Source organism: Nipponia nippon, unplaced genomic scaffold (genome assembly GCF_047370975.1).
Source record: "Nipponia nippon isolate SJK-2023a ecotype South Korea unplaced genomic scaffold, ASM4737097v1 scaffold_1, whole genome shotgun sequence".
NCBI classification, from domain to species: Eukaryota; Metazoa; Chordata; class Aves; order Pelecaniformes; family Threskiornithidae; genus Nipponia; species Nipponia nippon.
This window is the reverse complement of record NW_028262290.1, coordinates 166,551,490-166,574,698: the sequence shown is the minus strand read 5'-3', so window position 1 is coordinate 166,574,698 and position 23,209 is coordinate 166,551,490. Positions and strand designations below refer to the sequence as shown.

At 62.5% G+C, this 23,209-nt stretch overlaps 2 protein-coding genes across 3 annotated transcripts in view; one reads left to right on the top strand and one right to left on the bottom strand.

The window, feature by feature from the left end:
- The window catches only part of CCM2 (CCM2 scaffold protein), a 40,353-nt gene extending 25,590 nt beyond the window's left edge, over positions 1–14,763 (top strand). The window contains exons 2-11 of one of the 2 annotated variants that reach the window (XM_087732327.1): positions 1,143–1,368; positions 3,772–3,945; positions 4,188–4,271; positions 4,470–4,653; positions 6,121–6,257; positions 7,383–7,518; positions 8,661–8,718; positions 9,516–9,654; positions 10,150–10,288; positions 12,212–14,763. In XM_087732327.1, coding sequence (XP_087588453.1) covers positions 1,357–1,368; positions 3,772–3,945; positions 4,188–4,271; positions 4,470–4,653; positions 6,121–6,257; positions 7,383–7,518; positions 8,661–8,718; positions 9,516–9,654; positions 10,150–10,288; positions 12,212–12,492 — 1,344 coding nt within the window. In that variant the 5' untranslated portion in view covers positions 1,143–1,356 and the 3' untranslated portion in view covers positions 12,493–14,763. The remainder of the gene's footprint in view (positions 1–1,142; positions 1,369–3,771; positions 3,946–4,187; positions 4,272–4,469; positions 4,654–6,120; positions 6,258–7,382; positions 7,519–8,660; positions 8,719–9,515; positions 9,655–10,149; positions 10,289–12,211) is intronic. The other variant, XM_087732320.1, reaches the window with a different exon arrangement.
- Positions 14,764–15,117: 354 nt separating this feature from the next.
- Positions 15,118–23,140, bottom strand: LOC104019242 (uncharacterized). Its single transcript, XM_087732309.1, is given in 10 exon segments — positions 15,118–15,264; positions 15,384–15,506; positions 15,604–15,735; positions 15,803–15,949; positions 16,374–16,457; positions 16,547–16,635; positions 16,732–16,968; positions 17,192–17,490; positions 17,493–21,309; positions 22,880–23,140. Coding segments are annotated over 10 exon segments (4,965 nt in total). The 5' UTR covers positions 22,902–23,140; the 3' UTR covers positions 15,118–15,249.
- Between the last annotated feature and the right edge of the window lie 69 nt (positions 23,141–23,209).

The following is a 23,209-nucleotide window of genomic DNA, read 5'->3' as shown; positions in this document are numbered from 1 at the left end:
GACCATGTCGGCCATCCTCTGCCAGGAGCTGCGGCTTTCCGTGAAATGCCGGGTCCTGGCTGGCACAAGGTGCTCACGTAACCCTTTCCCTGCCTCTTCTCCTGACTTCAGGACGTAAATGCTTGTGGGAAGCAAACCGCGTGGGAATGAGCTCCTGGCAGCTCTTGCCTGCGCTGTGCCGGATGGATCCATCCTTTCCAAACGAGCTGTGTTGTTTTGGCTGAGCCCTGTTCCCCATCCCAGCGGCTTTTACAGCGGATGCCCAAGCTGTTCTGCCGCAGGAGGTATCTCCGGACTGGAGAGATCCGCAGGGAGGTGGGCTGGGAAGTCACCTTCAGGGATTGCAGTCGTGGGCAAGGACGGGGGAAAAAAGAAAACAAACTTGTATTTTATGGGTTTTAATGGAATCCTTCTGTCCCCAGACCTAGGCAGCGTGCCGGAGGGGTTCGCTTGCACCCCAAGGTGGGAATCTGCTCGGCAGGTCTTCGGGTGCTTCTTCTCCAACCGACCTTCCTGCCTCTGCTCAACAGGCAGATTTCATCGGGGAAATCACCGCCTTCACCTTTTTAATTTGATTCTCCATCTGTGAAATGAGCAACTTGTTTTCATTAATCCTCTGAGCCTGACTCTCGGGCTCCTGTCTGAGCCCAGCAAGGCTCGCTTGAACACTTTGCGCTTTCCCAAAGTGCCTCCTGGGAGGCCTTGGCTCAGGCAGGGAGCTCTCAACCTCATTTCCAAGCTTTGCTTTTCTAACGCGAGCAAGAAACTTAAAGGACTCAAACTATGGGCCCTGAAAAAGCTTTACAGCCCTTGGTCTCAACAGAGGTTGTTGGACCTTGGAGAGCAAAGTAGCTCTGAAACTCGGAGGAGAAACCAGGGTTAAAGACTCCTGCGGGCTGGGGATGTTTCCATCCCGGGTGCAGCCAGGTGTGAGTCCAGGCTGCAGCGGCAAAGGCTGTTGGGGAGTTTCCAGGGATTTAGGGGTGCAGGAGGTGGGACCGCATGGCTGGGAGCCGGGAAGAGGATCGAGCTTTGCAAAACGGGCTTCTGCGCCTCGCCTCGCCTTGCGCCCGGCCCCGTTATTGCCAAACCCTACCAGTTCTTAACCAACAACTTCATTTTGTCGCTGTTGTTGCGTGTAGCAGAAGGAAACTGCGGTTATCGCACTTCCTGGCCGCGAGCCGGCAGACGAATGAAAGCTCACGGGTTTGCCAGCCCTTCGGCACGGGCCACGAGCTTCGGAAGCCCCCGAGACGAGAGTAGCAACTCCTCTCCCCCCGGGAGGTGCAATCGGTGAGCCACCAAAGGCTCGGCGCCGGCACGGTTTGGTTCTGCTCTCCGTAGCCGGGTGCTTCGATGGAGAACGAGGTAGGTGCTGGTTTTAGATCGGCTCGCAGAAATGCAGAAGCTGTTGTTCCGCGTTGCGTCACGCCGGGTGATGCCTCTGCCTTGGATTTGGGCTCCCCAAATCCCCCCTCACAAAGAGCCTGTGGCTCTCCCACGGGACTCGGGTACGCGGGATGGTGGGGAATCCCTCTGTAGCATCTTCCCAGCCCTGCTGCCTGCATCCTCGAAGGAAAAGCAACAGTTTCTTCTGGTTTGCTCCGTACGGATTGGGCCGGATCCAGCAGTCTCGGCTCAGAGAGATGAACCGAGCCGGAGCCCGGCTGGTGGAGGGGGACGCGTCCGGGGGACCGTTGTGGTACAGCCCTGACCCCGGCAGCAGATTTCTGCATCTTTCCGCTTTTGATTCCTAAAAGATGCCGGTGGCACGAGATCTTTACGCAGCCGCAGCCAAGGTTTGGGGTTGGACACCCTGGTAGTCGGGGTGGCAGAGTCAGGGTAGAGCCCATGCTCCCATCTTGGCAGAGAGACCTCTTTCTTTCAGGATTTTCTTCTTTCTGGAGCCAGGAATGGTCTCCCAGCCCCTGGGCAGGAGCTGGCCGGGTTGCCCAGCGCAGGGTGATGCTCCGTTTCGGCAGCCCAGCTGAAGGGAGGGATGCTGCCCCTAAAATCTGTGGTGTTTGGCAGCGCTGGTCCTGCTGCTGGAAAGGCAGAGCTGTTTCATAAGGCCAGCATCATGTAGCTGTGTTTTCTATCCCTTTTGTCCTATAAACTCGCTCTATTTTTATCTCCCTGGTCCGAGGGATGTTTTTCAGGGCCGGGCTGTCCCCGATGTCCTTGTGGTGCCTGGCTCACTCTGGGATTTGGTGAAGGTTCTTCAACCGGGAGCTTTTCCATCCCGCTTTCCCATCCTAGTACAACGGTTTCAAATTCTTTCAGTCCGGCTTTGGTCTCTCCTGCTGCCGTAGATCTTTCGCGCTCATCAACATCGAGAAAAGCAACGAGAGAGGCTGAAGCTGCCCGATGGCAGCAGGTCCCGCGCCTGCACCTGACCCCGGCGCATCAGCGGCTGCGTGGGGAGGGACGCTGCTGGGAGTAGGTGATGTGGTGGTGGCACTCCCCCACCAAATACCACGTCCTACGGCAAGGCTCAGGTGGTTTGGGTGAAGGGTTTGCAGCAGTTCCTGATGGTGATTTCCACAGCAAGGTCCTGCAGTGGACGGCAGCAACGAGCTGAATTTGCTGGGGGCTGCTGCTCTTTGAGGCTGCAAAGTATTCCACACTTTTCTGAGCAGGAACACTTGGTTTATATTTAATTAATTCGCCTTTTGAAGCATCTTTTCTGCCTCTGCAGATCGTATGGTCCTTTCTCTTGCCTGTGAGGATCAGGAGAGCCAAAGTGTGGTTGCCCTGAGGGGTGGGAAGCAGAGAGCATCGCTGCGGTGGGATGGGGCGGCCGGAGCCGAGCGCGCCTGGGCCATCGGAGCCGTGCGGCCGCACAGCCAGTGAGGCCACCGAGGCGCTCAGCCTTTCCCCTCCCGACGGGCATTTAACACCGCCATGAATCCCGAACGTTGGATCTGCCCACTTCAAAACAGCCGTTTCAGCTGATAAACTCGGAATTGGAGAAGCCCACGCACGATCCCGGTCATTTAGCCGTCGGGCAGGCTGGCGTGGAGCTTGGTGGGGATCTGCCACGGGTGACGGCCGCTGGGCGTGCAGCGTTCCCGGGCTGCCGGAGAAGGACGGTGGTGATGCTCCCTCTATAGCTGGGAGCCCGTGTGTGCACGCTGCCGCCGGCTGGACTCGGGTTGGCTCCCATGTTTTTCCAAACCCAGCACTCAGTGGTTTGGGAACCACGAAGACCTGTTTTTCCCAGGGGAGGCCATCTCCTAGGTCACGTACTCGCATTTGTGGGTCTCCCCGGAGACCTCAGGCTGGTTTGCAGCATCTCTGCCTTTTCCTTTTGCAATCCTTCATCCAGCTGCTGACTGCAAACGCTCGGGTGAAATATAAAATTGTACCGAGGCGAGGAGAAAGCCTGCCGGTTTTGTGTGTGGCCATGGCTCGTTCACTCTTACCGCTCTTAATTTGAATATATATTTGTATTTGTTCTTAATGAAAGGCTGGACATCACAACTTTGGGGGAAAAATCATCCCGGTTTGGTAAAAGGTGCTTATCCGCACTTGCAGCGTGTTGTGGGAAAGGGGTTTTCAGCGGAAGATCACGCACGCGTGGATTCGTAGCTCTGAAACCAGCCTGTCCGCGGGGTGGCTGGAGCTGGTAAAACCAGGCTGTGGGTACAGATGTACGGGCTGGAGGAGCGCTGGGCACCGCGTGCTGCCAGTTTTCCCCCAGTTTCGGTGCAGAAACTCCCTCTTTCGCCCTTAACCCCAATGCCCCACTGTTTCCCTTTCTCTCGACAGCCTGGAATAGTGTCTCCTTTCAAACGAGTCTTCCTGAAAGGTGAAAAAGGTCGGGATAAAAAAGCCCAGGAGAAGGTTACGGAGAGACGGCCTCTGCATACAGTGGTGGTGTCCCTGCCTGACCGCGTCGAACCAGACGTGCTGCTGAATGACTACATCGAGAAAGAAGTGAAGGTAACGCCTGCCTGGCTGGGGCTGGGGCTCCTATATAACTATATATAGCGATACAGCATTAGGATAACTTAAAGGCATGAGCCATCTTCCATACGTAGGTGTATTTAGCAGCTTCTGAACAGGGGCTTGGGGCACCAGCCCTTTGCTCTGCGTTGATGGTGTCTTTCTTGCAGTAGGTGGCATGTTCGGGGGCCTGCTTAGCATCTACGTGCTGTGGTAATGGTTTGGTTCTTCTTTTCCAGTATTTAGGTCAACTCACGTCCATCCCAGGGTACCTGAATCCCTCCAGCCGCACGGAAATCCTGCATTTGATCGATAATGCAAAGGTGAGCGCTCAGCCTGTTGAACGACCCGCTCCGTGTAGTCTCTATCTAACATGCAGCATGGAAAAAAAAAAGGCTTGTGGAGCTTCCTTGGGTGCTGGTCTGACTCGTGTCCTCCATCCCGTGGGAGGCAAGCCCATTACCAGACCGTTACCAAATGGCAAACAGTTCAGCAAATCAATGGAAATACATTTATTTTAGAGAGCACACCAGCTCCCGGGGCAGCTGACCCAAGAACACGATGCTGTCATCAGTCTCTCTGCCTACAACATCAAGCTGGTGTGGAGGGATGGAGAAGATCTCATCCTCAGGGTCCCCATCCACGACATCGCGTCCGTTTCCTACATCCGAGATGACTCCTCTCACTTGGTCGTGCTGAAAACAGGTAGGTTGTGGGCAGCGCGGGCAGGCGTAGCCTTGCGTTTGGGGTTGCCGCGTGGTTTGGGGGTTGTTGACTTGGAGAAGAGTGAGGATGCTGGGAAAGATGAAGGATGTTGGAGCTGGGCTGGAACTGTGGGCTCGCGTACAGCTTAGAAATTCCTCCCGTAGCCTGTCCTCCCGTAGCCTGTCCTCCGGCAAGTGCCAAACCCCAAATGAGAGCTGACATTCACCGACTCTTAGGAAAGTTTGGGATCTTAAAGTGTAGTAGTTTATTCTGTGTCGCCCATCCTGCTCCAGTCACTCTGTGGATGTCAGCAAGGAGGAAAAGCAAGGAGAGAAGGTAGAGGTAGCTCCTCCAGCCTGGTCCCCACGCGTGTCGGACCTGCCCTGCCCTTCGCAACCCTTCTGCAGGTTGTTGGGAGGATTTCGTCGCGGTCCTGGGTGTCTAAGTGCCCGTGTTGAATAACTGGGGTGATACCCACCGCTTCCGACACACCTCACTTCTTGTCATGCCTGGGGAGGGCCTCGAATCTGTCCCCAGCAGCTCTGCGTGTGTCCAACCTGCGTGGTTTTGGGCTGGAGTGTTTGGGGAAGGCTGAGCTCCTTAGAGGATGTAATGACAGACTTAGCAGATTATAAACCCCATGACAGCAAAGGACAGTCTATAGAAGAAAGAAGTGACCTAGAAGGCTGTAATTCTGCTGATGGATTTCTGAGGCTGGCTAAGCCATGGAAATGAAGCTGACGATTTACAGAGTTGTCAGAAACCAGCTGTAAATTATAGGCTTTTCATTCAAAGGCTTTCATAGAATCATAGAATGGTTTAGGTTGGAAAAGACCTTTCAGATCATCAAGTCCAACCGTTAACCCAGCGCTGCCAAGGCCACCACTAAACCACGTCCCCAAGCACCACATCTCCCCGGCTTTTCAGTCCCTCCAGGGATGGGGACTCAGCCCCTGCCCTGGGCAGCCTGGGCCAGGGCCTGACAGCCCTTTCGGGGAAGGGATTGTTCCTAATACCCAACCCAAACCTGCCCTGGCGCAGCTTGAGGCCGTTCCCTCTCGTCCCATCGCTTGTTCCTGGGGAGAAGAGACCGACCCCCCTGGCTCCAGCCTCCTTTCAGGCAGTTGCAGAGAGCGATGAGGGCTCCCCTCAGCCTCCTCTTCTCCAGGCTGAGCCCCCCCAGCTCCCCCAGCCGCTCCTCCCCAGCCTTGGGCTCCAGCCCCTGCCCCAGCCTCGCTGCCCTGCTCTGGACTCTGGCCCTCTGCAGCGTTCCGGTGGGATTCCCGGGCTCCCGAGATCTTCCTCCTCCAGGGTGTTTTCTCCCGGCTGAGGGATCCTCTGCCCTCCTCCTTCGGGGGCTTTGCTCTCCCCACAGGCAGCCTGCTCGGAGGATAGCTCGCTGTGCGAGGACTCCTTGCTGTTCTCTCCCTGCCTCAACCTTGCCATCACGACTTCTCTCTTTCTCAGCTCAGGACCCCGGGATCTCCCCAAGCCAGAGTCTGTGTGCCGAGAGCTCCAAAGCCCTTACTTCGGGCTCGCTGTCTGAGAGCGGGGTGGTTCCCGTCGAAGCTTGTTGCTTGGTGGTCCTGGCTACAGAGAACAAAGTAAGACTCAAAACACTCGATTAAAACTCTGTCCCACATTGAGCTTGCCTGCAGAGTCACTCTCTGATTGCGACGACGCTGGGGCTGGGATTGCTGGGAGGTTTTTCTGCTCATTAGACCGAGATGGCTGCAACCTCTCAGGTTGACGGTGGAGAGCCACGAGCCCCAGCGTGGCCCCATCTTGCTCTCACCAAGTGTCCCCTCTGTTACGTGACCAGGTGCTTACCTGGCCGTAGGTTGTGTGACACACGTAGGCCCAGTTTTAAGACGGCAGGGTGTGGGTTGGGCTTTGCTGGCGCACGAGGTGCTGCCTGGAGGAGGAAACCCGGTCCCTGCCCCAGCCCCAAGACCTGGTTCGGACACGAGAGGCTATCAGAAGATGGTTTTCCCTTGGTGGTGCTGCCCGCTGCCCAGAGCTTTCTCCAGCAGCATGAAATCTGTGAAGACAACAGAATCTCTCCCACAATAGGATTTTGCTAACCGGGGCATTTTCCTGATGCTGACCTGGAAATTTCTTTCATCCAGTGTCTGGATCCAGAGGTACTGACCTCAGTCTGTGTGCTCCTACTTCTACAGCAGGAACCCTTTGCCTTCAGGGTGGAGTTTTGCTCGCCTTGTTTTCGGCTCTAACACTCTCTGGGGTGCCTGCGCCTATTTGGGATGTAGGTTATGTACCCAAAATCCCAGGGAGCTGAACTGAGGAGTAGGACAGAGCATCGACACAAAATCCAGGTGCTCTTTCATAGCTGCGGATTGACAACGGAGCATCCGATCTGCTATTGCCTGGGTCTGAAGAGGGCTGGGATGCTTCTCTGGCGGCATGGGAGGGTGAGGGGTGATACGTTTCAGGAGTTCATCTCCTCTAGCTCTGAGGAAAAGCCCAGGGCACCGCAGGAGATAGCTAACGAGACTCGAGGTTTGTCACCTCCAGCCCTGGAGACCCTGTGGGTCGAGCAGTGCCCTGGATCTTGGCCGAGTGGGTTCCCTCTCCTCGCTGGGAGGACAACACCCGTACAAATACAGCACGCCGCTGTCCCGCATGGTGCGCCCACCCTAGGGAGCTGAAGAGAAAGGCCACTGTGGTACCTTCTGCCTTGCACCAGCCCTTCTTTGCTCCCTCCCCAGGTGACTGCCGAGGAGCTGTGCTCACTTCTCAGCCAAGTCTTCCAGATTGTTTACACCGAGTCCACGATAGACTTCTTGGACAGAGCAATATTCGATGGGGCGTCCACGCCGACGCGGCACATGTCCTTACACAGCGGTAAGTCCGTGCTCTCCCCGTTTTCTTCTTTCTTACCGGGCCCATCTGAGGGTCATAGAATCACAGAAAGGTTTGGGTGGGAAGGGACCTTTCAAGGTCATCTGGTTCCAACCCCCGGCCATGGGCAGGGACATCTTCAACCAGATCAGGGTGCTCAGAGCCCCGTCCAGCCTGGCCTTGAACATTTCCAGGGATGGGGCATCCACCACCGCTCTGGGCAACCTGTGCTGGTGTTTCACTAGCCTCATTGTAAAAAATTTCTTCCTTATATCTAGTCCAAATCTCCCTTCTTTTAGTTTAAAACCATCCCCCCTTGTCCTGTTGCAGCAGGCCCTGCTAAAAAGTCTCTGTCTTTCTTGTCGGCCCCCTTTCAGCACGGCAAGGCCGCAGTGAGGTCTCCCCGCAGCCTCCTCCTCTCCAGGCTGAACCCCCCCAGCTCTCAGCCTGTCCTCACAGCAGAGCTGGGCCACCCTCGGAGCATTTCGGTGGCCTCCCCTGGCCCCGCTCCAACAGCTCCATGTCCTTCCCGTGCTGAGGACCCCCGAGCTGGACGCGGGGCTCCAGGGGGGTCTCCCCAGAGCGGGGCAGAGGGGCAGAATCCCCTCCCTCGCCCCGCTGCCCACGCTGCGGGGGATGCAGCCCAGGAGACGCTTGGCTTTCTGGTCTCTCCCCATCTTCACCAACGCCTGTCACCTCTCCTCCTGCCATCCTGCGAGGTCAGAGCCAGCCTGGCCCAGCCTGGTGGCTTCCCTCCTGTAGGGTACTGAAAAAAAAAACCCTCCTCTGCTTCAATTACGTGTGAGTGGGAAGGGCCCGAGGCTGCCTCCGGCCTGCAGATGTTTCCCCAGCTGGGCTATGGGACATCAGCCATCGTCCTTGTCCCCCATACCCTTTGCCTCTCTGTTCATGTTGGATGGGGGCACTTAATAAAACAATCCCTTTGCCATTCTGCGTCTCTGCTGAGTCCGTATCCAGTCCTGTCACAGCACCGCTCAGCACCAACCCAGCCCCAGCCCCGCTGCCTCTCACCTTCCAGCTGTGAAAGCTGAGTCAGAAATCAGTGTGTGTGTGGAGCTCACGGATCGGGAAAAGCACCAAATTTCTGCCTCTTAAACTCCACGTCTCAAATGTTTTCCTTGCAGATGACTCTTCTACAAAAGTGGATGTTAAGGAATCTTACGAAACGGAAGCAAGCACTTTGTAAGTGAAACGTGGTACACTGGGCTCGCTCAGCACTCGGGCTTATTAGTGCAGCCTCGCTGCCGGGTTTAAATCCCCTGGAGCAGGAACCGCTGCGATCCGCACGTTGAAAAGCTTCTGCTCAGCCTGGCCGAAAAACTGGGCGGTGTTTTTACTGTCCGCGGTGCCGTGGTCCCTGCCGCCGCAGCATCCGTGGCCGTATTGTTCTGCCGCCGCGGGTTTCCAGGGATGATCACGTACTCAGTGTACATGCAGTCCCCCGAGCCAGCAAAGCGGGGATGTGACGCTCGCCCGGCTGCTTTGTCTTGGTGAAGCCCAGCTGGAACTGGGAGAAATGGTTTCCTCAAAACCCTTTGTTTTGGAAACTTTTTCCCCTCCTGAATCGGTGACCGCTGAAAATGTTGATAGTGTTTGTGGGCTGAAAACCTGACACGCAAACCCGTTGTTTAAAATTGACTGATACCATTTGAAAAATTTCACATTTAATGCCAAAATAAGGTGGTTTGAAGCTTCCCCCCACTCTGGTCCAAAACGAGAAAGCAGTTGGAGGGGATCTGCGCTCATGTAGGGCTTCACTTTCAGCAGGTAGCCAAACCACCGTAGCCCAAGTCCTGCACGCTGCGTGGGAGCCTTCGGATGCCCTCGGGAGCGGAAGGCTGCGAGCTTTATCGCAGAGCGAGCGCGTCTCCGCCTGCCTCTCCACCCTTCCAGGCTCCCCCGTGCCGCAGCTGCCAGCGCCGGCGACGCAGAAGGTGCCCGAGGAGCTCTGGAGGACTCATGATCTGTTTGCATTTCAGTTCCTTTCCAGAAACCTTGGATGCAGGTGACAACTCCCCCTCGTCCTTCTCCACACAACAGTCTCCGCACGTTAAGACAGTCAGCGAGAGCGAGCTGAGCACCACGGCGACAGAGCTGCTCCAGGACTATATGATGACGGTAGAGTGCCCAGGGAAGGGTGGAGGGGTTTTAATTCCCTTTAGGGTGCTCGAGTGCTCTTGGGATTTGGGTTCATTGCCTTGGCGTGGAGAACGTGAGCCCATGCTGCTGTAGGAACATCCCGTCCCCCTCCTTTTCATACAAATTGTGCTTGGAGGCTTCGCGGGACCTGAACGCGGGCTCGCAGCCTTCTCCTGTGGGAGCATCCCCACCCCCTTGGCCCCTCTCACCGCATAAAGCTGTCTCACGCCATCCCAGCGCCATCGCTTCGTGAGTCGCGGTCCCTGCGTACGCTCACAGCGTGTCCCTGTTTGAAAGCTGCCGGCTTGGTAGTGGGTTGCACCAACCTGGCCTGCTTTTCCGTCGGGACGAGCAGGTTCATTACTGCAGCTCTTGTCAAATAGCAATAAATCCGGTAAACGCCATTCCCAGGCTTCCCATCCTCTCTTCCTCCTAAAAAATCAGTGCTGTTTGCGGTCTGCTTCTCTTCCGCAGCTCCGAACGAAACTCTCTTCCCAAGAGATCCAGCAGTTCGCAATGCTCCTGCACGAGTATCGCAACGGGGCTTCGATCCACGAGTTCTGCATCAACTTGAAGCAGCTCTACGGGGACAGTAGAAAATTCCTGCTCTTAGGTGAGCGTCAGCTGCCAGGGATGCAGCGGGGATGCCCGGCCAGAGGGCGAGAGCCGGCGTCGGGCGGCTCCCGAGCCCTCGTGACTCGCCTGGTGCCGACCTCTGCCGCATGGGCCTTCCACATGGGCAGTCCGACGGGATCGAGGGGGTAAAGGGGGGGGTGTGGACGGCACAAAGCTTCCTTGGGGTGTCACCAAGCAAGGAGCAACATCTCAATCCCTCTCTCCTTTGGAGATCCCTCTTTCCTGAAGGCAGCTGGGTCCATCTAGGTCAGGCCCCATCTCAGAGACTCCAGTCATCCCTCGAGATGCTCACCTCACCCTCTGACTGCCTGGGTACCTCCCTCCAGACCAGGCACCAGGCTTTTCTTGTAAGAGAGAGGGCTCTGGGCCTCGGTCCAGGCCATTCTGGTGTTGGCTGCGCCGGTCATCCGGGCGTATTGAACCCGCATTCCCTGGACGTTACAGTCCCGGAGAGGTGTGCGCCCTGGCAGGTGACAGGGCCCTTTCCTTCCCCTGCGTTAAAAGGAGGCCGAGAGCCCCAGGGGCTCTTCAGATCCCTCCTGCTCAAACTCCTTGATTGGATTTTTGGCGTTAATAATGTGAAAGAGCAGCGGTAACAAGAGCCCGTGGGGTTGGGACAGGAGCACCTGAGCCGGTGTCGCTGCTCCGGCCATGGGGCAGGCAGGGTCTCAGCCGGGCGCTGAGCTGACCCGCACCCCGAGCAGGGGGGCTGTAGGGGGGGGGGGTCTCATCACTGAAAAGCGATGTTTTCACCCCGTTTTAAAAGCAGAGCTGCTGAAAGCACTGGCGTTGGCGTGCCGCAGGGAGAGGGGCAGCTCTCGGCGAGCTCTCCCGGCAGCCGGCTTCTCTTTCCTTTGTCCTGGGGGTCCGGCAGCGCAGCCGGGCACCTCCGCCAGCACAAAGGCGTTTTCTTTCAGCGGCACGCACGCAGCCGACTTGCTTTTAACGTCACCGGTGCAACGGCAAGGTCGCTGTGCTGGCAGGCTGACTTTACAGTGGCTGCATGGCACCAAAAAGCAGATCCGACTTGCTTTTCCCAGCCTGGGCGCTCACACGGGTGCCACGCGCTCCCGGGACAGAGCCGGGCTGAGCACCAGCCGCTCCCCATGGATTGGACCGGCGTGGGCAGTGCGAGATAGAGAGGTGAGAAGCAGCGAACCTTCCACCCAGGCTCAGAATACGCTGGAAAGCTGCTGTAAAGGTTTTTTCTTTCAGTTTTTAGACCCATTTAAGTTGGAAAAGACCTTTAAGATCATCGAGTCCAACCGTTTTTGAGTGCCCAGAGTTTTCTTCCAAGCATTTTGGGCAGTGACCGCAGCCCTAAAGCTGGGCCTGACTCTGGCTGTCTTGTTTTTGGCCGGTAAGGACCCGCACCATGGAGAGGGATAAGGAGATGCTGCTCACTGCGCCACGATTGCAGCTGGAGCAGGATGGGGCCCATCTGGAGGAAAAGCCATTTGAGTAGCCTTAGCTTAGCAAGAGGACTTGCATCCTACCTTTAATTATGAAGAAAACCAAATTATTTAAAATATGTTGTGGTGAGGAATTAGCAGACGATCCTTTCGAGCTCGGAAAATCCCTCTTTAGCGGGGTTTTTGTCCTTGGTGGGCAGTGGCTGCAGTTCTCAGGGGCGTCAGCGGGAGATGCGGCCACGAGCCGGAGACCCCCGTGGTCCCCGTCCCCCCTGAACCGGGCTCCTCTGCCGAGCCCTGCGCCGGTTCGGGGAGCTGGGGCACAACATCGCAGCTGGGCCCTGCTGGAAAGCTCAGAATCCCCAGGGAATTTCAGACAGCTGAGCAAATCCATGGGGAAATCTGTCCCGGCTGTCTCCCCCGCTGCATGAAACACATGGTGATGCCAACGTTTCCTCCTCGTGGGGTTTTTTTTCCCCCTGATCCAGGTCTTCGCCCCTTCATCCCCGAGAAGGACAGCCAACACTTTGAGAACTTCCTTGAGACCATCGGGGTGAAGGACGGCCGGGGCATCATCACAGACAGTTTCGGGAGGTACAGGCGGACTCTGAGCACCACCTCCAATTCCACCACCAACGGCAACGGCGCTGCCGGCAGCTCGGATGACCAGTCCGTCCCTTCGGAGGAGGACGAGTGGGACCGAATGATCTCGCACATCAGCAACGACATTGAAGCCCTGGGGTGCAGCATGGACCGTGATTCCTCCTGAGAGCGAGCCGGGGGGAGGACGGCCCCGGCAGCTCCCCGCGCCCTCCCGCAGAGACCCCACAGCAGCGCCTGGATCCTGACCGTCGTTCTGGAAGAGGTTTCGGGGCTCGATCGGAATGTAATTACTCTCCCATCCTCATTAATGGCTCCGAGCGACCGTTGCCAGGTGGCCGGTGCCCTCTTCCCATGCCGGCCCGCTGCGGTGGAGCGCCCCGGGGCAGGAGCCCGGCCTGCGACCGTCCCTGGTTTGGTTTTTGGAGCGAGGCCGGGGAGATGTCGGCTACACCCTCTGCCTGGTTTACAGTTTTGCACATGGTATCCCTGTTGTAACTGCTCTCCTCCTCCTCCTCTCCCCGTTTTTGAATGAAGTTTACCACAATGTGAATTATTTAAACCTATTGTCCATGTTGTCGAAACAACAGGAGACACTGCGGTGGTAGCGGACGCCGGCCGCGCCGTGAGCTTTGCGCTTGTGCTGCTGCAGCCCGGCCTGTGCCCCCCGTCCGTCCCGCGCCCCCCCCCATCCGCCCCCCCCGGCTCTGCTCAGGAATAGCGGGGGGCCCGCAGCCGATGTTTTACCAGTCCTGCCCAGCGCAAGGACTTGCCCCATGCATCCCCCCCGAGTTTGGGGGACCCCACGGTCCCCCCGGCACCCATCCTGGGGTGGCAGGAGGCCACCAGGGACCCATGCCAGCCCCCAGGGCCGACACCGGGAAGGCGAAAGCCAATCCCAGACCCGCTGGAGGAAGTCGGGGGGGGCGCAGGGTGTGGTGTACATGTTGTATATATTTTACATGCGGTTATAAATACACACTTATTTTTTTAATCTCTATCCCCTGCCAGAGGAGCGCTCCTGGGGGCGATGCTGTTCACGGGGGCACCCGAGAAGGCTCGGGGGGGTCCCCAGTTATCCTGGAGCCACAACCGGGAGGAAGGATGGGGCTGGAGGAGGGATTGAAGCCCAGGAGGAGGGATGGGAGAGCCCAGGCTTCGGCTGGGGTCTCCAGCACCCATGGGTGGCTCTGGCAGGGTTCTTTGTGCCAGGGGGGTTCGCTGGTCCCTGCAGTGGGTGCCAGATGCCAGCTCAGCAGTTTTGGGGGGATCCCGTGCCTCCCACACCTTCCTCTGCTCCGCGCCCAGCAGGTTTGGGTCACATCCAGCAGGTTCGGGTCACCTCCGTCCGCTCTTTGTCCCCAAAGCCCCCCCAGTGCCTTTAACCCTTCCTCTCCCTTCACAGCCCCCTTCCTCCCCCAGCAGCTCCCCAGTTAACCATTACCCTTACTGGTGTCTCCTCTCCCTCCCCAGCCCCACTGCTCCGGCCGGTTCTTACCTGCCCTTCCCAGGATCGCAGGCACCGGGCGCTCGGTACGATCCTGCCCGGAGCCGCTGTCCCGCGCTGCCTCAGGCCGGGGCTGGGTGACCCCTTCTGCTCCGGGGGGGTCCCCGCCGCCCCAACCCCTCCTTCCCTGGGCTTTATGGGGTGAATGCAGCCGAGTCACCCCAGCACTCGCCTGTGCGGCTCCCTGGGGGGGACAGGCTTGGGGACAGCGTTGCGCGCGCCCTCCAACAGCCCTTCCCTTCCCGAGGCGGATAAAGTTGAGAGAAGGAAAAAGGGGGGTGGGGGACCCTCTTCAGGACCCCCCCCAAACACGCCAGGACTCGTCCATCCTGGAGAGCATCTTCCCTGGGAACAAGCCTTGAGGGAGAAGCTCGAGGTTTTCTCCTCCTGGCACGTGTTTTCGCCGTCCGCCGAGGGAAGGGGAACGGGGGTCCCGGCTCCGTCCCCCCGGCTCCTCGGGAGTTGGGGAACCACGCTTTTCCCCCCTTCTTCAGCCCAGGGCCGGGGAGGGCTCAGCCCGGGCCAGGGCAGATCCTTAGTGCCTTTTTATGCAGTTACAGGTTACAAACATGGCAGGCGTGGATGGCCAAGTCACCGAAGACTTAAAATTTGGAAAAAAAAAAAGCCCTATTTTTGACACGATTGTACGCGGAGAGCTATAAAGCAGAAGCCGTAACAGCTCGCAGTGAGTTTGGTTTTATACTTCAGTGGGAAACGGGACTTAATTCTGGCAATAACCCTGCGTCGTAGCGTTTTGGGAGCGCTAAGACGGCAGCAGCTGGGGGGTTTCTGCCGCCTCCCTTTGCCCATCGCCGGCCCCGGAGGGACCCCAGCCCCGGTGGCACCGGGGCCACGGCGTGGGGCGGCCGTGGCCGCGTATGTACGCTTTCTGTATGGAGTATTTGTTACAGGTAAATATAATTCTGCACCCGACGGTGGTTTGTCTCGTTGATAAAGCCCTCGCTCACCTCCCTCGGCCTTTGGCAAAGCCCGGCTTCGTTAAGCACCTCCGAAATTAGCAACGGGGGGCAAAGTCCCGATGCCTTCAGGAGCACCCCGGGACTCTGCCCCCCCAACGCCGCCGAGCCGGGGGCTCCCAGCCCACCCCGCGCTGGCTCCCAGAGCCACGTGTCCCCACCGCAGTGGCCACCCCGGCCACTCGCCCCCATCCCGCTGCTGGGAACGGGGGTGCCCCGAGCCCCCCCCAGAGACCAGACCCCTCCAAGATACAGGGCTGGGGGAGCCTAGACCCCCCAAAATCACCATGAGCGGAGGCGGCGTGCGATCCAAGTGATACATGAGGCCGTTTATTGAGCGTTACAGACGCGGAGGAAGAGTATGGGGGGGGGTCTAGAGGAAGGATGACGGCGGGGGGAGTAACTGTGCATCTATACAGGGGGGCCGGGGTGGCCCCAGCCGCTACATGGTCAGCTCCTGCAGGAGAGAGCGAGTATCAGGGACCCCCCGCAGCACCCGGGGGGATCCGCACCCCCAAATCATGCCGGGAGAGGCGGGGGGATCCCCGTTTCCAGCCCCCCGCCGCAGCCACTCACCATGATGGCGTTGACGATGTCGTTGTTGTTGTGCCGAAGCGCCCGCACGGCTTTGGGGCGCGAGACGTTGGCCTGGGCCATCACCAGCTCGATGTCCCTCACCTCCAGCCCCGTCTCATCCACCTGCGACGAGGGGGGACACGGCCGTCACCCCCCCACAGCGCTGACCCGGCCCACCCCCGTCCCTGCGACACAGCGGGGGTCCCTCCCCAGCACCCACCTCCTCCTCTTCCTCGCTCTCCTCCTTGATGGTGAGGGTGGGGGCCGTCTCCGTGATCAGGGGCGAGTGCTCCATTGGCACCTTGAACTTCTCCGCCGCTGCCTTGTGCACTTGCTGCGACAGATCCTCGATCTGCGGGGACACGGGGTCACCCACCCGGCCCCGCGGACGGGACCCCCCCGGACCCTTCCCACGTCACCTTGGCTTCCCCGAAGACGATGTAGATGTCGGACGCGGGGCTCTTGAAGACGTCGGGTTTGGTGATGACAAAGAGGATGTTCTTGGACTTGCGGATGGTGATGCGGGTGACGCCGTGGATCTGCCGCAGCCCCAGCTTGGACATGGCCTGGGGAGTTGGGGGGACGCACAGGGGTGACCCTGTGTCCCCCCGCCTGGCATCACAACACCCAGAGCAGCCAAGTGGGGGGCTCCAGCCCCCCAGCACCACCCCAAAACCCCTGGACAACGGCAAAACCAGGGATGTGGGACAGCACTGTCCCCCAGCACAGCCAGGCTGAGCCCCCCCAAAATGGGGCACCCCACAGCACCCCCCTTCCCCAGTGCCAGGACACCCCAGCGTGCCCCAGAGACCCCCAAAATGGGGACCTGCCCCCCAACACCCCAGGGCTCTCCCCGTACCCAGGGCTAATCCCCCCCAAACCCTGGGATGGGATGGGGACCCCAACCCCACCAGGGGACCCCCCAACCCCATGGAGGACCCCCAGTCCCACCCAGGGACCCCCAACCCCATGGGGGACCCCCAACCCCACCTTCCTGGCCTTCTTCTCGCTCCGGCTCTGCTTCGCCTTGCTGACGGTCTCCTCCCCGGTGCCCAGCGAGTGGGTGAGCTGCGCCTGCCAGAGACGGGGGGGTGAGGGCAGCCCCGCCCCCACCACCCGGGGGGGGTCCCCACCACCCTCCGTCCCCCCAAAAAAATCCCCACCTGGGTCTGGGCTGGCTGCGGCTCCGAGCCCTCCGGCTCCTCCAGCTCGGGGATGGACTCGTCGTTGCTCTCCGACTCGTTACATGACCCTGCAGCCAAGCAGAGGGGTGGGATGGAGACGGGCGCCCCTCCGACCCCCCCCAGAATATGGGGGAGCCCCCCACAAGGGCCAACCCCCCCCTCACCTTTATGGTTGGCCTCGCAGCGGCGGGGGGCCGGGGGCTGCTTCTCCTGGCGCAGGGCGATGCCGGCGGCTTCGCGCAGGCGCTGGATCTCGGGGCAGGGGTACGGAGCCTCCGCCTCGCTGGAGGAGCTCGACTCCGACTGCAGGGACCCCCGGGGGGGCCCCCGGCTGCCCGCGCTGCCCGTCCCTGCCTGCCTGCCCCGGGCCTCCTTCTCCTTGCGCGGGGAGGGCTGGGGGGCTGCGGGGGGCGACGGGGGGGCTGAGCTGGGGCTGCCCCCCAAAATCCCCTCCATGGGGTTGAACCCAGCCTGCTCACCCCCGTCACCCACCCTGGGACCCCCAAAGGGGACCCCCAGCACCCCACCAGTGGATGATGCCCGCCCCAGCCCCGCTCAGCACCCCACAGTAACGGGTGGGTGGGCGTTTCGGGGGGTGGGGTGGGGTGGGGGGGTGTCTCTTACCCTCGAGGTGCTTCCTGGAGGACGGCAGGACAGACGGACGCTCCTCGCCGGCGGGGAGCCCTGAGGTGTCCTGGGGGCCGCGGGGCGGATCCGGGCACGGCGATGGCGGTGAGGGCGCGACGGCGGCGAGAGGAGGCACTTGGCTGAGTTTGGGGAGCGGAGGGTGGGGGGCCGGCGGCGGGCTGGGGGGCTCGGGGGGGCCTTGGGGTGCTGCTTCCCCGGCCGGCTCTGACGGGGGCTCCGGCTGAGCATCCCCCCCTTCGCCAGCACCCGGAGCGGGCTGGGGGCTGGATGCGGCCTCCGCCATCACCTCCTCTTCCTCCTGCTGCTCCGGGGGGGCCGGGGGGGCGCTGGGGGGCTGGGGGGGCCGCCGTCCCCCAGGACTTTGGTATCGGTTCCCCCAGCAGTCTGGCCTGGGGGCCCATCGCCCGGCCGAGGGGTCGGGGGCTCGCAGGGGGCCGGGGGCTCCTCCGTACCCCCATCACTGGGGGGACCCTCCGGGGGCTCCACCGGCACCTCGGGGGGCTCCGGGGGCTCCACTGGCACCTCGGGGGGCTCCACCGGCACCTCGGGGGGCTCCGGGGGCCTGGGGAGGAGGCAGGGGGCCGGCAGGTCCCCAAAGGAGCCCCGTAACATGGCGGTGACCCGTTGCCGGTCCTCCCGGCGCTGCCAGGCCGCCCCGCTCTCCGAAAAGGCACCGGGTGGTTGGAGCAGTTCGAGGGGGGCCGGGGGGACCCCCACGTACACCTCCTGCTCTGAGGCGGTGAAAATCAACGGGGGGATGGCGGGGGGCGAGGCGGGCAGGCAGAGGGCCAGGCAGCGACCGGCATCCTCCTCCTCCTCGTCGGAAGATGGGGGCCTGGGGGGGACGGCCACCTCTCCCGCGCTGTCCTCGGGGGCGGTGAAGAAGCTGGAGTCGGTGCGGGAGCGGGAGGTCTCCAGCAGCTCCGGGGACGACTCCTCGGAGGCGGTGGTGGCGGCGTCCCATTCCTCAGGGGCTTCGCTGGCATCCCCAGGGGGACGTGCCATCGGGCCCTGCCCCGCGGGACACACGGTCACTGGTGGCTCCAGGGACTCGCCGGCCAAGGCCGCCCCATCTGCCAGCTCCTCGCCGGCATCACAGGGGGACTCGTCCTGTGGCGGGGGGGATGGTGCCGTGACGCCGTCCGGCGGGCTGGGCGTCACCGATGGCTCCAGGTCGGTGGCCACGGTGTCCGGCAGGCTGGGCGTCACTGATGGCTCCAGGTCGGTGGCCACGGTGTCCGGCAGGCTGGGCGTCACCGATGGCTCCAGGTTGGTGGCCACGGTGTCCGGCTCGCCGGGCGTCACCGATGGCTCCAGGTTGGTGGCCACGGTGTCCGGCTCGCCGGGCGTCACCGATGGCTCCAGGTCGGTGGCCACGGTGTCCGGCTCGCCCGGTAGGCTGGGTGTCACTGATGGCTCCAGGCTGGGGTCAGTGGCCATGGTGTCTGGTTCGCCTGGTGGGCTGGGTGTCACCGATGGCACCAGGTCGGTGGCCACAGTGTCCGGCAGGCTGGGTGTCACTGATGGCTCCAGGCTGGGGTCAGTGGCCATGGTGTCCGGCTCGTCCGGGGGGCTGGGTGTCACCAATGGCACCAGGTCAGTGGCCACAGTGGCCAGCAGGCTGGGCATCACTGGTGGCACCAGGTCGGTGGCTGCAGTGTCCAGTGGGCTGGGTGTCACCGATGGCACCAGGCTGGGGTCAGTGGCCATGGTGTCCGGTTCGCCAGGTGGGCTGGGTGTCACTGATGGCACCAGGTCGGTGGCCACAGTGTCCGGCAGGCTGGGTGTCACTGATGGCACCAGGTTGGTGGCCGCAGTGTCCGGCTTGTCCGGTGGGCTGGATGTCACCGATGGCACTGCGTCGGCGGCCACAGTGTCTGGCTCATCCCGTGGGCTGGGTGTCACCGATGGCACCAGGTCAGTGGCCGTGGTGTCTGGTGCGCTGGGCATCATCAGTGGCACCAGGTCAGTGGCCACAGTGGCTGGCTCATGTGGCAGGCTCGGTGTCACCAGGTCAGTGGCCGCGGTGGCTGGCTCATGTGGCAGGCTCGGTGTCACCAGGTCGGTGGCCGCGGTGGCTGGCTCATGTGGCAGGCTCGGTGTCACCAGGTCGGTGGCCGCGGTGGCTGGCTCATGTGGCAGGCTCGGTGTCACCAGGTCGGTGGCCGCGGTGGCTGGCTCATGTGGCGGGCTCGGTGTCACCAGGTCGGTGGCCGCGGTGGCTGGTGGGCTGGCCACCACCGATTGCACCAGGTCAGGGTCAGTGGCCACCATGTCCAGCTCATCGTGGCCATCAGTGGCTACCGGCTCGGTGCTCTCTGTTCTCACGGTGCCAAGCTCACGGTCACTGTCACCATCATCATCATCGCCATCACTCCCAGGGCCGCCCTGGGGCTCCCCGTTGCCCGGTGCCACGTTGTCCCCCCCAGGCCCATCGGGCTGGGGGTCCCCGGGCTCCCCGGAGCAGAGGCCAGGGGGCTGCAGGATGCTGCTGCTCGCCGCCGGCTCCGTGCCAGGCCCCTCTCCCGGTGCTGCCATGCCAGAATCATCCTTCGCTGCCGGCTCCTCCTTGACACCCGGCATCGCCGCAGTCTCCTCCAGGAGCTCGGGGGGCTCTGGTGAGGGAGACCCCCCCAGGACAGGGTCAGGCTCCCACGGGACATCGGGCTCCAGGGCTGAGGCCTCCTCCAGCTCCAAGGAGGAGGAGGAGGAGGAGGAGGTGAGGAAGGTCTCGCCGTCCGGCTCCATGCTGCCTTCTTCGGAGGGTGCCGGAGGAGTCTCGCTGCCATCCCGCTCCCGTGTCCCCGGCTCCGTCTGCTCTGCACCGAGGTCCTCCCCACCGGCCACCACGCTCACTGGTTCCTCGCCACGGCGGTGCCGGGGGGACCCGTCCGGTGAGGGAGAGCCAACCGGGGCCGTCCCGGCATGAAGGTGGAGCTCGATGCCGCCATCCTCAGAGGCCTCGGTGCTGGGGGGAGCGGTGGCAGTGCCGGGGGTCCCCCCCTCGGCCCCCATGGCGTGGCGCTCGGTGCCGTAGAGCCGCTCGTCCTCCTCGCCGTCATAGGCAGCCGAGTCGGAGGAAGCGGAGGTGTCGTCGCGGAAGGCGAAGGACTCGTCCACCCCCTCGGTGATGGAGGTCTCGGACAGCGAGTGCAAGAAGGAGGCCGAGGTGCTGCCGCCGCCCTCCTCCTCCTCCTCTTCTTCCTCCTCTTCATCCTCTTCCTCGCCAGAGAGGGTCACGGGGGCCACGCCGGCGGGCAGCGGGGCGATCTCCACCGCCTCGGCCTGGAAGAGCAGGCTGCCGCGGAAGGGCAGCAGCGCTGCCGGGATCAGGCCCGCGCCGGGCAGCCCCTCGGCCCCCGACACCTCCCATTCCTCCTCATCCTCCTCCGGCGTCTGCCCATCATCATCCTCATCATCATCCTCTGGCGGGGCGAAGGGTCCATCCTCCTCCTCGTCTTCATCCTCCTCAGGAGATGGCGGGGTGAAGGCAGGGGGATCCTCCAGGCAGGTGGGCAGCGCCGCCATGGTTTCGACCTCCACCATGCCTTCGGCCTCAGCTTCGGCCACCAGGTTGGGGGAGCAGGACGGGGAGGTGCTGGCGGTGCCGGAGGAGCCCCAGCTGCCCCCCTCAGCCGTCATGTAGGAACCGGAGGGGGAGGTGGGCGGGGAGCAGAGCCCCTCGCTCTCCCCGTCCGTCTGCTCCTCGGGGGGGGCCGGCAGCCGGGACCCCCCGACACGGACAGGGGTGGAGGGGGCCGTGAAGAAGAGATCGGGGTCCAGGGCGGCGGCGGGGGGTCTGCCCGGGGGGGGCTCGGCTGCTTGGCGGTGCGGGGGGTCTTTGGTGGGCGCGGGGAAGGGGCAAGGCACGGCGGGTGAGGGGGGGCCCCCTTGCAGCTCGGGGGCGGCGGGGGAGCGGGTCTCTTCCCCCATGACGATGCGGGTGTCCAGGGGGTCGGCGGGCGGGGGGGGCCGGCAGGCTTCGCTTTGGGGGGCGGCAGCGGGGGGGCCGGGGTCGCAGCTGGCCCCCTCGGGCTGCGGGCGAGCCTCCTCCTTGGCGGGCAACGGCGGGGGGCCCGTGGCCGGTGGGGGGGCTGCAGAGAGAGGGGAGACCCCCCCCCTCAGTGCCATGGCCCCCCCAAGGTCACCCTGGGGTGGGAAAAGAGGGTGACCCCCACCCAGAGCACCCCGGGGGGGAGGCACAGGGTTTGGGTGACACCAACAGCCCCCCCCCCCCCAGCCCCTCTCTGGGGGCACAGGGATGCAGCTGCATTAAGGGGGGACCCAGATGTCCCCAAGCAAGGGGGGACCCCTCCCCGGGGGGACCCCTCCCCAAGCAGAGCCGCCCCCCCCCCCCCCCCCCCCGCTGCAAGGAGCTCTGCACCCACCCATACGCTGAGTTCGTGGGTCCTCAGCCCCCCATTTCCCAGGCAGGGGGGGTGGGTGCAGCCCCCTCCCCACCTCATGGACACCCCAAAACCTCCTGGGGGGACCCTCTTTTGCCCCCCCCCCCCCCATTACCTGGGCCCCCCGGGGACAGGTCCATGGGGCAGAAGCAGCTGGGACCCAGCAGGAGCCACCTCCAGCACCAAACCCAATAGAGCCCCATGGCTCCCCCCCGGGGGGCTTTATAGAGGGGTAAGGGGGCGGGGCAAGGCCGCAGAGGCTGCTGGGAAGGGGGTGGGGCCTCACCTGGGTATTTAGTTGGGGGGGGATGCTTTTACCCCCCCCCAAGGGCTTGGGGTTGTTCATTCCTGGGGTCCCCCCTGCGAACTGGGGGGCCCTTAAAGGGTTAATTTGGGGGGGTGGCTGTTCAGGGGGGCCCTGGGGTTGTGTGTTCCCCCCCCCCCCCCCAATGCCATTTTGGGGGGGGCTGGCTCTGCCCTGGGGGGGGGAGGTTTGCTGGGGTCCCCTTAACTCTGCTGCCCGGCCAGGCCCCCCCACCCGGGGGTGTTTTGGGGTCCCCCCCAGCCCTGGGGGGGTGGGGGGGCTCTGGCCCCCCCCCCCCTCCTTGCACAAACCGGGCCCTCACCCCCTTTTTTGGGTGAGCCACAGCCACTGCCCCCCTCCCAACCCGGCTCCTGGAGGGGGAAACTGAGGCACGGGGGGAGGGTGGCACCAGGGACCCCCCCGCCCCGCCCCCGCTGTCCCCAGCCCTGCGGGGACACCCGCCCAGGGTGACCTTGGGCCAGGGCTCCGCACCGCCCTGTGCCTCAGTTTCCCCACCCGCTGGTCCCTGGGGGGGTGGGATGGGGCTGGGGGGGGGGGGGCTCGGCCTCCCCGGGGCACCGAGACCCCCCCAGGTCCTGCCAGGGCCTCCTGGGGCGGGGGGCACAGCCCGGGGAGGGTCCCCAAAGCCATGTCCCCAAAGTCACCTCCCGCCTCGGGGCCGGCACTGGAGCCCCTCGGCGGGGCTGGTTGCCGAAAGCTGCCGCCGCGGCCGGCCCTGCGTCCTCCATCCCGCAGCCCTCCATCCCGCAGCCCTCCATCCCGCAGCCCTCCATCCTGCATCCCTCCATCCCGCAGCCCTCCATCCCGCAGCCCTCCACCCCTCCTGCTCCATCCCGCAGCCCTCCATCCCTCCTGCTCCATCCTCCATCCCGCATCCCTCCATCCTCCATCCCTCCTGCTCCATCCCCGCATCCCTTCTCCCCGCGGCCTCACCTGCCTCCGATCCCTCCGGCATTCCGTTTTCCTTCTCCAGTCCCCCCAACCCTTCTGGTTTTAGCGATTCTCCGGGCATGGCGATGCCGGAGCCCGGGCCGGCCGGCCTGGGCGGCCGCCTGCCACCCAGCTCAGCCGCCGGCACCCTTGGCTCGCGCCGGACGAAGGCGGCTGCGCCGGGAGAAGCGGAGCATTAGTGGGGCTCCGGCGGGGGGGCCGGCAGCGGGATCAGCCCCGTCATCCCAGATGATGTCAGCAGGATTTTTTTTTTTTCCCTGTTTTTTTTTTTTTTTCCCTTGCCTTTTCTTTCTCTTCTGATTTTTTTTTTTT